Source organism: Gracilinanus agilis, chromosome 1, assembly GCF_016433145.1.
Source record: "Gracilinanus agilis isolate LMUSP501 chromosome 1, AgileGrace, whole genome shotgun sequence".
Taxonomy (NCBI): domain Eukaryota; kingdom Metazoa; phylum Chordata; class Mammalia; order Didelphimorphia; family Didelphidae; genus Gracilinanus; species Gracilinanus agilis.
The window spans coordinates 758,446,747-758,463,129 of NC_058130.1; the positions used below are offsets into that span (position 1 = coordinate 758,446,747).

Below are 16,383 nucleotides of genomic sequence, written 5' to 3' on the forward strand. Positions count from 1 at the left end.
GCAGATTCTCCACCCCGACACTGGGAACTCTGAAAAAGAAGGAAGGAAGAGTAAGCAGAGACTTCCTAAAGGTTTGGCCAGTCTGGAAACCACATAAATAGGAGCTGAGACTCGGTGTTCTCCAACCATGTGCAAATCTTACTCTTGAGTCCTGAATGGAAAGCATCAATTGTCTCTACCAGAGCCTCCAGAGGGCTGGGTTGTTGTTCCAGCACCATTTTGGGTACAACTTATGAGCTGGAATGGAAGGACTTGGCCACTGGCCACTTTCCATTGATTTTTTAAAAAACTCTTATCTTGTGTCTTGGAATCAATACTGTGTACTGGAAAGGGTAGAAGAGGGGTAAGGGCTATGTAATGGGGGTCAAGTGACTTGCCTAGGATCACACAGCTAGGAAGTATCTGAGGCTACATTTGAACCCAGGACCTCCCTTCTCTAGGCTTGGCTCTCAATCTACAGAGCCATTTAGCTGCCCTTCCATTGATTTTTAACCAAAAGATTTTCTGTTTGAATGACTTTGAAATAATTTTAATTTACTTTTTAATTTTTTAATTAATAAAATTTTTTTAAATTTTAATGAGTAAATACAAAAATAATTTATTATTTTAATATTTTCAAAAACCTATGGTGGAGTCAGCTAAGTAGCACTGTGGATAAAGGGATAAAGCTCCAGGTCTCGAGTTGGGAAGGCATGGGTTCAAATCTGGCCTTGGATTCTTCCTAGCTATATGACCCCAGGAAAGCCACTGAACCTTAATTGCCTAGTCCTTACCACTCTTCTGTCTTAGAATTAATACTAAGACAGAAGGTAAGGGGTTAAAAAAAAAAAAAAGCTCTGGTACTCATCAGAAATCAATGGCTTATAATTCAAAGACACTTGAATTTTTACCTATACATCAGTGATTCCCAAAGTGGGCGCCACCGCCCCCTGGTGGGCGCTGCAGTGATCCAGGGAAGCAGTGATGGCCACAGTGTGCATTTATCTTTCCTATTAATTGCTATCTTATCTTTCCTATTAATTGCTATTAAAATTAAAAAAAAATTAATTTCCAGGGTGCTAAGTAATATTTTTTCTGGAAAGGGGGTGGAAGGCCAAAAAAGTTTGGGAACCACTGGTCTACATATATACATTTACATACATGTAGGCATATGAACTTTCCCCTGTACATATAGGTCTACATATACATAGAGAGGGGCAGCGAGGTGGCACAGTGCATAAAGTGCCAGGCTTGAAGTCTGAAGGACCCAAGTTTTACTAGCTGCGTGACCCTAGACAAGTTGCTTAACCCTCTTTGCCTCGGTTTCCTCATCCATGAAATGGGCTAGAGAAGGAAAAAATGAAATTGCATGTATTGCTTTGATATCATTAACCATACACCAAGGGGATAACACATAAACCTGTAGGCAGTAAAGGTAACTATGATTTTAGAAAAAGTTAGCCCTAATGAGTGAATGAACTGCATATAAGCATAGCGGTAGATAAGGAGAGAGTGAGCTTAAGAGCTTCTGCTATCAGCCTTGGAATGTTAAGGGCACAGTTCGGCTGAATCCTGATTCCTGAAAAAGAGGACAAACAAGCATTGAGTTGGCTGCAGAAGATGGAATTTCTTACTAGTAGTATTTGCTCTTATAAGGATTTGTGTCAATAACAGGATCCTCAGATTTTTATGACCAAGAGAGGCACCTCTGGCTTATCTTTAAGCCGGTACAGTGAGTTAAGATCGATTATGTCAGTCTATTATTTATACTATCAATTAATCCTCATCAAATTCATTCCCATATTTACTGTTGTTGTTACTTCCACACTGCAATGATGGACCAAACTTGGGCCATACCATGGATCACACATTCTAGAGGATGGGGCAGAGAAAAGAGGCCCTAAAAAATAAAATAAAATAAAATAAAATAGGCCCTGATCTTTGCAAATTCTTCTGATGTCCAAATAAGGAGTCTTAATTGGTGCTAAATTGCCAGGACAAGGACAAATGGGGACGACCTGTCGTAGACCTTTTATTAGAATTTACTACCTCTCTTGGCAAATATTTCCTAAGCTTTAGGAAATATTTTGGACATTTCGTTTTGTTAATCACTTTTGTTAGTTAACTTGTCAAAAGCCTATAAAACAAACCGGGAACATCTATATGAGGTCTTTGCCACAGGCAAGGTGCGGTGACGTCTCCGACTCTATTTACCCACGAAATAAAGTTGGATATTTTCAGCTCTGGATTATGGCCCAGATGTGTTTTTTTTTTTCTTACAAGAAGGAAATGACAAACCACTCCAGTATCTTGCCAAGAAAACCTCAAATGGAATCATGAGGAATCTGCCATGACTGAAATGACTAAACAACAACAAAAATACGTATGTAGTTATCCCCTTCAACACTGCCAAGGTTAGGGGTGCAGCACCCACAAGTTCTAGAAAATCTGAGCCAAATGTTTTGGTTCTACCTTTGTACCAGAGAAGAAGTTTGAGGGTTTTTTTCTTTTTCTTTTATGGAATGTTTATAGTAAAAGAAATTGTGTATATTTATGGTATTTAAAAATAAAATATGATAAAAATGTACATACTATACATATATTTTATGCCTTTCTGAATGTCTAAACTTTGTCTACATCATCTACTATTGGACTTTTCCTGTCATCTAAGGCTTCCACAAATCTCCCTAAAAGTGCCCATTTAATTTCTGCCAACCTGTGAAATATATCAAAACCGTGATGGGGAAAGTCACAATATGGAAGGGATATGTGTGTGTGTGTGTGTGTGTGTGTGACACTTTAAAGTAACTTGTATAAAAAGAAATTTGTATGAGAGAGAGAGAGAGAGAGAGAGAGAAAGAGAGAGAGAGAGAGAGAGAATGTTATCTGACATTTCAAAAGAACTTCCTGTTTTAAGAAAGGAATAAAGGCAGAATAACTGCAAATAGGGGCAGCTGGGTAGCTCAGTGGATTGAGAGCCAGGCCTAGAGACGGGAGGTCCTAGGTTCAAATCCGTCCTCAGACCCTTCCCAGCTGTGTGACCCTGGGCAAGTCACTTGACCCCCATTGCCCACCCTTACCACTCTTCCGCCAAGGAACCAATACACAGAAGTTAAGGGTTTAAAAAAAAAATTAAAAAAAAAAAAAAAGAATAACTGCAAATAGCCAATTCTCTCGAAATGATAAGATGCACCAAAAATTTAATTTATACCTAACTTTTGGGGAACTCATAGGACACTGTAAAGTTAGTATTTCTTCATTCTTTCAATCACCAAATATTTATTGAACCCCTACTCTATGGCACCATAGTAGATGGTGTGGAGATACAAAAGAAAAAACCCAACAAATCAGGCCTTCTTGCTCCAGTGCCTGAGGCTGGAGGTGGGAAGCTGATGAAATGCCAGGTGAGCAGCAGACACAAAGGTGCTACAGGAAGGATGTGGGAAGGAGCAATCAGGGAAGGCTTCACAGAGAACATGGAACCTTGGCCCATGAGCCAAGGTTTTTTTTATGGGGCGATGTCCAAGGTCAAGGCAATGACAAGGGACGGGGTTCGTGGCTCGGAGGCCCCCAACCCAAAGCCTTCATTCTGTAGACAAGGATGCTGCGAGTCCCGGGGAAATGGCGTGGCTTGTCTAAGGTCACAACAGGTATGAAATGGCGGAGGCATGATTTGACTCCAGGGAACACCCTTGCCACATACTTACAAAAATGTTCCCTCTGTTCCTAAGGGAATGTCAGGGCATGGAAAATGGCAGAGCACAGGACCTTTAGTACCCCAAATGTCAGATCTGGAAGGGTATAAGAACTGGGAATGTCACAACTGGGAGGGCACTTAGAATACGGAGTGCCAAAACCAGGAGAGTGTTTAGAAATTGTCTAATCCAACTCTGTTTTCCTGATGAAGAAAACGAGACAGAGAGACAATAAGGTTTCAGGGTGAGTTCGTGGTAAGGTCAGAACTCTTGGCTTCCAGCCCTCAATGTGCTAAATTCCAGATCTTTCCCACAAACTCCAGTCTTTTCACCCTCGTGGCACCCAGAGCTCGGCAGTACTGTGCTATAGTTCTATTTCAGCTGATACAGATATGTCGACTCATCAAAACCCAACAAATGTGTAGACTGTCCTTACTTTTAAGAGGTCTATTTTCAACCTGGCACGTCATTTGTTTCTTTAAGTAAAGGTAAAATGTCAGGTGGCCTCTGGAGAACAACGAGGAGCCTCAGAAGACCAAAGCAAAGGATTAGAGTGGGAGACAAATGATGTATTAGATAGGATGGAATCTTGACCATCTTGGCTCCACACAGAATTGTAATTTCACAGCTAGCTCCCCTCCACGGGGCATTATCAAGTCCCAGAATCTCCCCCTGGAAGCTCACTCCACCCCTGGGCTACCTCTCACAAGGCCTCACCTTCTCACTGGCTGCTTCCTCCCAGAACCTCTCATTTAAGGAGGAGGCCCAGGCTCAAGATATAGTCATCCTTCTTCTCCTGGCTGTATTGCTGGCTGACTCAACTCCAATTCTCTCTTCTCTACCAGGTCCCCAGGCCATGTACCTCCTATGCCAGCTGCCTCCAGTCTCCAGTTCCCTCTTATTCATTGTCTTCCCCGGTTAGAATATGAGCTCCTTAGAGACAGGGACAGTTTATCTTTCTCTTTCTCTTTGGGTTGTTATTGTTCAATCTGTGTCTGACACTTCTTAACCCCATTTGAGGTTTTCTTGGCAAATATACTAGAGTGGTTGGCCATTTCCTTCTCCAGCTCACTTTACATATAGGGAAACTGAGGCCAGCAGGGTGAAGTGACTTGCTCAGGATCCCACAGCGAGGAAGTGTCTGATTTGAACTGGGAAAGATGAGTCTGGACTCCAGGTCCAGCACTCTCTTCACCACACCATGTAGCTGCTTCTACTTGTAGTCCCAGACTTTAGTACAGAGCCAGATAGATAGTAGGACCTAAAAAATGCCTGCTAAAGGCACTAATATGGGATAATCCTGAAAGACTGCTGACGGGGAAGGCTCTCCATCTCCAGAGAAAGAACTGTCAGAGTTGTCTTTCACATCAGTGTTTTCATGGTTTTATTTGAGGGTTCGGGTTACCTACAGCTTTGCTTCTTGCAACAATGAGCAATATGGACGTGGGTTTTGCATGACAAAAAAAATAAATAAAATAAAATAAATGCTTGTTGATTAACTGGTTTCCTCTATAGACTATCCAAAGCCTAATTTTTTTGGCAATTATGACCAATAAGGGAAGTATTTAGTGGAGAAAAGGAGAGATGCTGATTCTAGAGTCCAGGGACCTGGTTTCAAATCACACCTCTGATGCTTACAGAGTGATGTGGGGCAAATCACTTCATCTGGCTGGGCCTCTGTTTCTTCACTAGCAAGATGAGGGGGTTGGACTGGATAACCTCAAGGGTCTCTTTCAGCTCTAGGTCCAGGATCCTGTCTTCTTGTTCTGAATACAGAAAAGGATGGGGAAAAGAAGGATGCTACTGTATCAAAGTTGCCCTATACATGCTGGAGGTTAGGGTGAACAGATGAGAAAGAACAGAAGCTTTATGGACCTGTGTTCAATTCTTTATCATTATTTCTATTTTGGTTTTACCTTGCATTCTCATTTTCCCATTTTCTTTTCCTAGGCTCACATTTTGAATGCCTGCCAAAAGAAGGTAAAATGTATGTTAAAAAAAATCCCTCCCCCCCCAATATATATATATATACACACACCAGAGGCAGCCAGGCAGCTCAGTAGATACAGTGCCAGGCCTGAAGTCAGGAAGATCTAGGTTCAAATCTGACCTCAGACACTTCCTAGCTGTGTGACCCTGGGCAAGTCACTTCACCCCAACTCTCTGGCTCTACTGCTCTTCTGCATTGGAACCAATCTTTCTGTTGATTCTAAGACAGAAGGGAAGGGTTAAAAAAAAGAATAGTATGGATAATACTTAGAACAGAGAACGTCAGAGCTGGAAGGATAAGATAAAATGTCCAAGACAAGAGAGTTCTCAGAACAAAGATCTGAAACAAACCTTTGAACACTGATTGTCAAGGTTGGAAGGGCTCTTAAGATCATAAAATAGCAGATCTGGGAAGGTCCTTGTGAGTCATCTTGTCTCATCCTTCCATGGCACAGAGTTATTGGCCCCAGGTCACGACACACGTCCTATTAGTGGCAGAGACAGAACTAGGACCCAGGTTTACTGATACCCAGTCCAAGGTTCTTCCTATGACATGCTTCTTTTCTTCTCTTTTCTCTTAAACGGTCAGAAGGGTAAGGTCCCAAATGATGTACACAGCATCATTTTTTATGAAGAAGATTTACTCATATAAAGGAGTCCAGGATAAGTATAGCTGAGGAGGGCATTTAGTAAAAATCAGAAGAGGCAGAATCAGAAATGAGATTATCACTAGTGAACACTTGGAGACCACCTAGGCCAGAAATAAGAAATAGATCAGGAGTTTGGAAAATACCTCACATGTGTTATATGAGACTTCAATTATCCATTGAATGGGTAGTTAGAACTCCTGGAGTTCTCTAACCACCAAAAGTCAAACATCTAAAAATTTGACTAGCGTTCATAACAATTTCATCAATCAAAAAAGGGTGGAAGAGTGAACAAAGGAAAATTCTACCTAGATCTGGTTCTCACCAACATGGAAGTATTATAGGATGGAAATAATGGGAACCTCAGTAAAAAGAGAGGCCTGGAGATGGGAGATCCTGGGTTCAAATCTGGCCTCAGACACTTCTTAGCTATGTGACCCTGGATGGGGCAAGTCACTTAACCTCCTTGTCTAGTCATTACTGCTCTTCTGCATTGAAACTGATAGTATCCATTCTAAGAGGTTTTTTAAAAAAAAGACATTGATAAGTTGTAGAGTGTTCAGAGAAGGGCATCATGCCATATAAGGACTGGTTTAAGGAAATCACTGAGGAGTGGGGGGAATGAAATGTTAGCAGTCTTTAGTTTATTTGAAGAAGAGCTGTTATGAAGAATTATTACATTTGTTTCTGCTTAAATTAGGACACTAATGCATTGTTGGTAGAGTCATGAACTAATCTAAACATAGTGGAGGGCAATTTAGAGCTATATCCAAAGGGCTATAAAACTGTGCATACTTGTAATATCATTACTGGGTCTATATCCCAGAGATCAAGGGAAAGGATCTACTTGTTAAAAAAAAATATTTACAGCAGTTCTTTTTGTTGTGTATTGAAGGGATATCCATCAATTGGAGATGGCTGAACAAATTCTGGTATATGATGGTGACGGAATACTATTATGCCATAAGAAGTGATAAGCAGGATGTCTTCAGAAAAAATCTGGAAAGAACTGCATGAATTGATGCAGAGTGAAATAAGTAGAACCAGGAGAATATTGTACACAGTAACAGCAATATTGTGGAATAATCAATTGTGATAGACAACTACTCTCAGCAATACAATGATCCAGGACAATTCAAAGGACTTATGACAAAAAATGCTATCCACCTCCAGAAAAAGAACCATTGGAGTTAGGTGCAGATCAAAGCATACTATTTTTCACATTAGGTTATTTATGGTTTTATCACCAAGATTAACACACACACAAAAAAAAAAAACCTGGAAAGATTTATATGAAGGGATGCAAAGTGAAATGAGCAAAACCAGGAGACTGTTATACATAGCAACAACAATAATTATGATGATAAACTGTGAATGACTTAATTATTATCAGAAATGCAAGAAATCCAAGGGACTAATGATGAAAAGTTATTCACCCCTATAGATGGAATTTATGAAGTCTGAATGCAGAATCAAGCATGACATTTTCCACTTTATTTCCTCCATGAATTTTTCTCTATTGTAAAGGGATATGTGTCTTCTTTTATAACCTGACACATATGGAAAAATGTATTTTGTGATAACATATGTGTGATCTGTACCATATTGGCTGCTGTATTGGGGAGAGGGGGAGGGATGGGAAAGAGAGAGAGAACATGGATCAGAAAATGTCAGAAAATGATTATTGAAAATTGTACTAACATGTAATGGGGGGGGTGGAATTAAAAATTAAAAAAAAAAGAGAGATTTAGGCCCCAAAATCAGGAAAAACTTTTCTAACAATGAAAGGTCTCCTAATGTACAGTGGGCTATCTCGAGAGGTAGTGGGTTCCCCCTCATTAGAGGTCTTTAAGCAAAGACTAGATGAGACCATGTTAGGTATGAGTAGACAGGGATTTTGTTCAAGTACAGTTTGGACTAGATGAGCCCTTTGATTCTCTATAGTCTTATGACTTCATGATTAAGACCTCAGAACTTGTTTCAAGTTCACAGCTAGAACAACCTTTGAGATCATCTAGTCTGATACCATCATTGGGCAGAGGATGAAATTGGTGGCCTAGAGAAATTCAAACATCTTGCACAAGGTCACACATCATTAGTGGCAGGGTCAGGGTTTGAAGACATACAAACCAGGGCTTTTTATACTCCAATTTTATTTTTCTCTTCTTTCTTCTCATCAGGCTCCTCATTCTTTCTTTCCTTCTATTTAAAAAAAAAAAACTCTTACCTTCTGTCCTCGAATCAGTACTAAGTATTGGTTCCAAGGCAGAAGAGAGGTAAGAAGTAGGCAATGGTGGTTAAGTAACTTGCCCAGGTTAACAAAGCTAGTAAGTATCTGAGGATTAATTCTGGTCTTCCTGAATCCAAGCCCAGTACTCTATCCACTGAACCATTTAGCTGCCTCAAGCTTGGCAAATGCTTTAATAAATATTTATTGAAGGGGAGCAGCTAGATGGCACAGTAGATTGAGAGCTAAGCCTGGAGATGGGTTCAAGTCTGGCCTCAAACACTTCTTAGCTGTGTGATCCTGGACAAGTCACTTAATCCTCATTACCTAATCTTTACCAATCTTCTGTCTTGGACCAATACACAGTATTGATTCCAAGACAGAAGGCAAAGTTTTTAAAAAATAAATTTAAAAATACATACTTATTGAAGGAAAGACTGATTTTAGGGAATGACCCAGTAGGTGGAGTTGGAGTCTGCATCATTTCAAATCCCTCACATCAAAAATAAATTCAGTGGATGATTACAGCAAATTAATGGGCCTGGGGGCCAGAAGACTACTAGATCAGTCCCTGATTTGCCCTTTATCTGGCCCCGTGAGTCTGGATCTCTTTGTGCCTCGGTTTCCCTATTTGCATACTGAAAGGATTGGATCTGAGACCCCTTCTAACTCATATATTCATATTTGCTTCTAAGTTCACTTCCTGGCTCTGCCTTCTGGGGTCTCATTTCCTCGTTTGTAAAGCCAGGGGGTTAGATCAGATGTCCTCTGGGGTCCCTTCCAACTGCGAACGCGATAAGAAGGGCTCATTAGCTTAGTCCTCCAGGAGACCCAGAGGCAGAGCGATGGACGCCCGTGACAGTTAAGTCGAACAAAAGTTCTTCCCTATCCACTTTCTCTTCCAAAGAGCAGAATTTCTTCTCTGTTGTTCTGTCACCCAGTTCGTTCCACTACCACCCCCAATCATCTACACTTACCGGCCCTCGCAGCTTTGGGGCTTCCCTCTCCTTCAACCACTCCTTCCTAAGTCTCCAGCGTGGCGGCGTTGCTAAGCTACGGATAAACATTAAAACCAGACCGACCACATCCGGGGCGTGACTTTGTGGTTCAGATTGACTTGACCAGTCACCATTCACTATCCGGCATTTTCCTGTTAAGAGTCGAGCCAATCGAGAGAGCCGTGAGTGCGACAGTTCCAAGACTATTCTACTAGCCAATAGAAAAAGCCTAGACAGATGCTCGTTAGGCTGAGAAGGGAAGACTCGCGGAGAAGGCGGGAGAAGGAAAAGGGGAGGAGATTTGCACGAGGCATACAAGAGGCGGGGAAAAGAGCAGATTACCCAATCAGAAACCCGCAAAGTCTCCGGAAGAAAGAAGAGGGAAAGCCACACCTTCAGGCTGGAAGGGGCGGGGAAAGAGGAAGGGCGTTTACTGGAACCAATCATAGGTCCCTAAGGCAGACGTTGCAAACAATAAAAATTTGGAGCCTTAGGTATCATCCCCTTGAGGAGGGAGAGGGCGGGGAAAATAGAAAGGTCCAATGAGAGCACTTTATGGTGCAGTCACGTAACCAACGAGTCGCAGGGAAGGGGGAGGAGGATCATTTCGGTCCCTGGAGAACGGAAGGGAAGAGAAGAAGAGGTGGGTGAAGTGGGCGGGGAAAATGGAAGGACGTTTCATCCGACCAATCAGAGAGCTGCTGTTTCCGCCCGGACAGTCAATGGCCTCCGGGAAGGAGGCGGAGCTACGACTGAGACTGGAGGTGTTGGGGGGGAGGTGGAGAAGGGGACGGATGAAAATCGGCGCAGCTGTGGCGGTGGCGGCCCCGGCGTTTTCCTTCTTTGGGGCGGCAGGTTCAGGTCCTGCCGCTGCTCCGCGATTCTCTGGCGGCGCCTCGCGGGAGGTTCGATTCGAAGCCCAGTTCGAGGTCGCTGCTTGCAGGGGCGTCTCCTGTAAGGACTCTGGGAGAAGTCGGGGGTCGGAGGTCAAAGGGCACAGGGTGTGGGGTACACACGTGCAAAGGGGATGTCAGACGTGGCACTGAGGCCGGAAGGGGACAAAGGATGACTCCGGGTTCCTAACTCAGTCCCTCCGCTTCGTCATGCCTTCCCAGGAGCCGAGGTCTAGAGCTGGAGGGACCTTAGAGAGATCATCTGGTCCTTTTTACAGATGGAGAAACTGAGATCCGGGGAGGGAAGTAACTGGAAATCATAGGATCCACATAACGAGCTGGAAGGGACATTAGAGATCACCTAGTTCATTTTACAGATGGAGAAACTGAGGCTCAAGGATCCCACATCTAGACCATAAAGGGGCCTTAGAGATCATCTGGTCGATTTTACACGTGGGGGAAATTGAGGTTTAAGTGGAGAGAAGGGACCGAGGGTCATAGGATCCTAGATCTGGAGCTGGAAGAGACCTTAGAGATCATCTGGTTCCATAGAGGGGGAAACTGAGGCCCAAGGGGAGTGATATAACTGGGCATCAGATCCCATATCTAGAGCTGGAAAGGATGTTTGAGAACATCTAGTCCATTTTACAGATTGGGAAAGTGAAGTCCAAGGGAAAGGGAAGTAAAGGGGGTAGGGGGTGTCCTAAGATCTTAGATCTAGAAGCTAGAAAGGTCCTCAGGCCATCTAGTTCAATAGTCCCTGTCCCCAATGGGGAAACTGAGCCCCAAGGAAAGTGAAGGCATTTCCTTAGTTTCACCCACAGTAAGAATTTGAACCCAGGACCTTTGGTTCCCAACATAGCAGTCTTTTTCTTTTTATTACCTCCATTCTCTATGTTTCCCTTCATCCCACCTATTCTTATTCTTCTCCCTTTCTTTCCCAGGCTCTTTTTCTGTCCTCCATTAGTCTAGAACACAAACAATGCTGTTAATATTTTTTTGGGGGGTCACCTCCAAATCTACCCTTTGTCCTGGGGAGAAATCACACCCTGTCCTAGTTTCCATTTGGGAGCCTTTGCCAGGAATAGAGGATTAAAAGAAAACAGGCTATTTGGAGTTCCCTTTGCAGCTGAGTTTCCTGTCCCTTCAGGCATCTATTCAGGGGCTTACCTGGTCTGATATACCAGTAGCTCCTCCCTCCCCCCAGATTGATCAGTCCCCACAGATAAGGGAGTGGGCAGAGTCCCTCCCTCAGTCTTCAACATGTGCACGTACATATATACACACTCAGAAGGAACATAGATTTGGACCTGGAGAAACTTAAGTTGAAGTCAGGATTCAAACCCTGGCCCTCTGACTCCCAAATCCAGATATCAAGTACATGGACCATTTACACAGAGGCCTTTTTCCTACTTGTTCATGGTCACTAAGAGATCAACAGAGTCCCCAAGAAGGAGAGTGGCCATGATACCCCGCTGTGAGCTGAACAACTGTATTCTAATCCCAACTTGGATTAGGACTGTGCCAACAGCCTCATCTTTGTGGGCTTCAGTTTTCTGCTCTAAAATGAGTGGGTAGGTAGCACAGTGGATAGAGCCACAGGCCTGGAGTCAGGAAGACCTGGATTCCAATCTGGTTTCAGACTTCCTAGCTGTGTGACCTTGGGCAAGTCACTTAACCCCAGTTATCTAGCCCTTCTCAATCTTTTGCCTTGGTGCCAATACTTAGAATCAGTTCTAAGATAGGAGGTAAGGGTTTTAAAAAAAAAATAAGGTAAGATAATAAAATGAATGTTTTCCAAGGTCCTTTCCAGCTCAGTGAGTCTTAAGATTCCAGGGTCCTGGCAGCATAGAGATACTTGGGCCTGCTTTTAGGGAACTTGCCTTAAGTGCCCTTCTAAGGTCTGAGAAGGTAAGGGGTCAGTTGATAGGACATGTAAATATCTTTTATCTTCAGAAACCTTCCTTTTGAGCTATACCGAGTGGGCTGGTAAATCTTTCCACTCTTAAAATAAATATTAACCATATACTAAAGATAGTGCCACATTGGTATATTCTATGGGGGTGCTTTTCGCCTCCCATCTAATTAATCTGGAAGGCAATTCTGCTTGACTTTGCTCACCTACCCATACCCAGATTCCCTCCCCAAGGAGTTTTTTTTTTTTTTTTTTTACCTTCCATCTTCCATCAATACTATATATAGATTCCAAGACAAAAGAATTGTAAGGACTAGACAGTGGGGGTTAAATGACTTGCCCAGGGTCTCACATCTAGGAAGTGCCTGAGGTCAAATTTGAACCCAGGACCTCTCATCTCTGGGCCTGGCTCTCAATCCATGGAGCCACCTAGCTTTTTAGAGGCAATGCAGTGGGGATGATGGGTACATTTATCACTGTGTGCAACAGACTTGAAATTCTGAGAAATTCCTCCACTTTCTTGCTGCTTTTTGTAAGCTCCTTAAGTTTAGATTTTGGGGTAGGTGGGCACACAAATTGCTTGAGACTCAAAGGAGTTTCTCCCAAGGTTTTGAAAGGAACTTGACCTATATTAAAATGAAAGAATTGACGGAACTTGATAGCTATCTTTAAGTTCTTGATGTTTTAGCATGTAAAAGAAGAATTAAGCTTTGGGGAGCAACTAGGTCGCTCAGTGGTTAGAGCCCAAGGCCTGAGGATGAGGAGACTTAGGAGAACTAGGACCTATCAAGAACTTGTGGGGTGGGAAGCTAGTTAGAAGAGCAAATAGAGAGCCAGGCCCAGAGTCAGAAGGATTTGGGTTCAAATGTGGCCTCAGACACTTCCTAGCTATGTGACTCTGGATAAGTCACTTAACACTTGATTGCCTAACCCTTATGGTTCTTCTGTCTTAGAATTGATCCTAAGACAGACGGTAAGAGTTTATACATATATAATCTCCAGTCTTGTTAGAGTTCTCTGCATTTTCTCTTTCTTATAAAACTAGAAGATGCCCCTGATGGCAGAGGCTTTGAGACGTATCTCCAGGGCAGCAGTTTTGAAGAGGAAACTGAGCAAGAAACCCTTTGAAGCTCTCAGTGCTACATCCTGAAACTGCCTGAAGGGAGGCCATGGATGGGAGCATGGATGATGATGTCCCCTTCATCTTGACCCTGGACGACAGCGGGAGTACCCCACTGGCACCCTCTAACCACCTGGGTCAGGAGGATTTGCCCAACGAAAGTAAGACGACAGAGCTGGGGTGTCAGCCTGCTTTTTCTATTCTGGGGGTCGGGGATTATGGCAGTCGGTGCTGGGATCTTGTGGTGTCCTTTCTCTTGGGGAGATGCTCATTCCTATCTTCCAGCAGTCTAATGTGATGGCATTATAAGTGGTAAAGCATTTGTACCTCAGAAACTGCAGGTCACATGGCATTGAGGTTGGTCCTCTGCTGTGTGCCCTCATGGAAAGAGCCAGGAATTTGAGCTAAATCCCAGATACTAGTTGTATGACCTTGAACAAGTCTTTGTTCAGGCTTCTCATCTATAAAATGAAGATAATTGTTTTCTTTTCTTTTCTTTTTCCTTAAAACCCTTCCCTTCAATCTTAAATTTAATATTGTGTATTGGTTCCAACAAAGAATAACACTAAAGGCTAGGCAACTGAGGTTAAGTGACTTGCCTAGAGTAACACAGCTAGGAAGTATCAGAGGCCAGATTTGAACCCAGGACCTCCTATCTCTAGGCCTGGCGTTCAATCCACTGAGCCACCTAGCTGCCTCTGCCTTTTTTTTTTCTTTAAACCTTTATTTTCTCTGTGACAGGAGAGCTACAATGGCTAGGCAATTGAAGTTAAGTGACTTGGCCATGGTCACACAGCTAGGAAGTGTCTGAGGTCATATGTGAACCCAGGTCCTCCTCACTCCAGGACTGCCACTCTCTACTGTGCCACCTTGTTGCCCCTTAACTTGCCTTTCTTGAAACTCTACTTTTCTCTTCAGGGACTTGCGTTATCTGAAGTGTAGGTGTTATCACAGGTTTTCTGGAAACTCAGTTTCTCCTTTTCCTTAAACCAAGGAAGTGATCCTGGTTAGTCTGCCTTAGTCTCTCAGCTCTGTGCACATAAATGGGAAGCATAGCTGGTCTTTCTCTAACCCTGCATTACTCAAGAAGGAATGAGAGTGCAGAGGAAATCTGTTTCAAATTTCGTTTGTCCTTAAAGTAGGCTATTGATTTGAGGTTCATTTTTTTAGGGCGGTTGCTTTTTTTTATTTGTTTGGTTTGGTTTGGGTTTTGACATGACTCAAGGCTATCCCAAAATGGCTCTAAAGGCCATTTTGTGTGCTTTAAATTTTTAAAATGTTAAGTGTATGTCTGGCAGAATATGACTCTTTAAAGACCTTCCCGGTCCTTGTCCTCAGGTCATCTCTCCACAGACAGAGGCCTCCGACTAAGAGAGGTTTAAAATAGCCGACATTTCCTGCCTGTGCCTCCGTTCCATCAGACTATCTGGAATTACCTTAGCAACTGAATTTTCTAGTCCTTCTCTAGCTGTTCAGGTTTAACTTGGGGGTTTTCACTCCAGACAGGATTATTTTTCTGCATTTTTCACAATAAGAATTTAAGATTAAAAGGAGGAAAAAAAGAGTCCAGCCTAGCATTGTGTTTTCTTATCCAAGCAAAGGACAGTGGGGCATGGAGGCAGCTCTTCTCACCTAGAGGAGTCTCTGGTCAAGATCAGAAAGGAAAATAGTGCCTCTCAGAAATGAGCATATTGGCTAGGGCTTGGCACCCTTGTTCCTATACATGTTCTTTCTTTCCCCTTCTTAGAAATAGCCCCATTGCTTAATCCAGTTCCTTTTGGTCCATCCAGGAATGTTAGATAGTGAACTCTCACTCTCCCGCTCCTGGTCTTTCTCTAAGCTCTGCATTACTTAAGAAGGTGTGAGAGTATAGGGGAAATGGCTTCTGGTAATTTGAGTCAGGGGTCAGGTTGACATTGATGGCTAGATGCCAGAGCTTGAATTACCTCCAAAACCAACTTTAGATAATGAATAACATACTTTTGGGATTCTTCTCCTATTGAAAAGGTGAAATGTAACCCTTCAGTACTGAAATGAATTGTGGGCTATAAAACTTATGAACTAAAACTAAAAAAACTAATTTACCAAAGAGTTACTACTATATATGCTACAAAACACTTTTGCCCATATAATCTGATTTGAGATATTTTTTATAAGGTAGTGTTATCCTCATTTTACAGTGAAGAAAATGAAATTTGAGGTTATATAACTTTCAAAGGTACCATGCAGAGCTGATATTAAATAATCACCAGAGAGGTATCATAGGTAACATATTAAAAATTTTATTTGAGTCCTTAACTTTTTTCTCGTTCTTGGTTTTTGGTTAGATTTGTCTAAGTCTGAAAGGGGAATGTTGAAGTCTTCCCAAATTAATGTTTTGCCATGTATCCCTTTAGTTCTATTAACTTTTCATTTAAGTATCTAGATGCTGTGTGCATACGTATTTGGTCTTGATATTGTTATATTATTTGCGCATTTAAATTTTGTATCTTGCAACAGGTTTTTTTGTATCTTGCAACTTTGCCGAAGTTGTTAATTGTTTCAATTAGTTTTTTGGTTGATTTTCTAGGATTCTCTAAATACCATCTTTATCTGCGAAAAGTTGATAACTTTCTTTTCTCATTGTGTTTTTGAATTCCTTCCGTTTCTTTTCCTTATTGCTATGACTAGCATTTCTAGCACATTATTGAATAATAGTGATGACAGTGGGCATCCTTGCTTCCCTTGATTCCTGATTTTATCAGGAAGGCTTTTAGCTTATCCTCATTCCAGATAATGCTTGCTGAAGGTTTTAGATAGATACTATTTATCATTTTAAGGAAAGCTCTCTTTATTTCAGTGTTCTCTAGTGTCTATTTTTTTTTTAAGCCCTCATCTTCTGTTTTAGAAATAACCCTAAGACAGATGGGCAGAGTCTAGG

General features: G+C 42.2%; 1 protein-coding gene across 1 annotated transcript in view; it reads left to right on the top strand.

Moving 5' to 3' along the window:
* The first annotated feature begins 13,512 nt into the window (after nucleotides 1-13,512).
* Nucleotides 13,513-16,383, top strand: part of TPCN1 (two pore segment channel 1) — a 52,105-nt gene continuing 49,234 nt past the window's right edge. Inside the window, exon 1 of the mRNA XM_044673676.1 lies at nucleotides 13,513-13,624. Coding sequence (XP_044529611.1) covers nucleotides 13,513-13,624 — 112 coding nt within the window. The remainder of the gene's footprint in view (nucleotides 13,625-16,383) is intronic.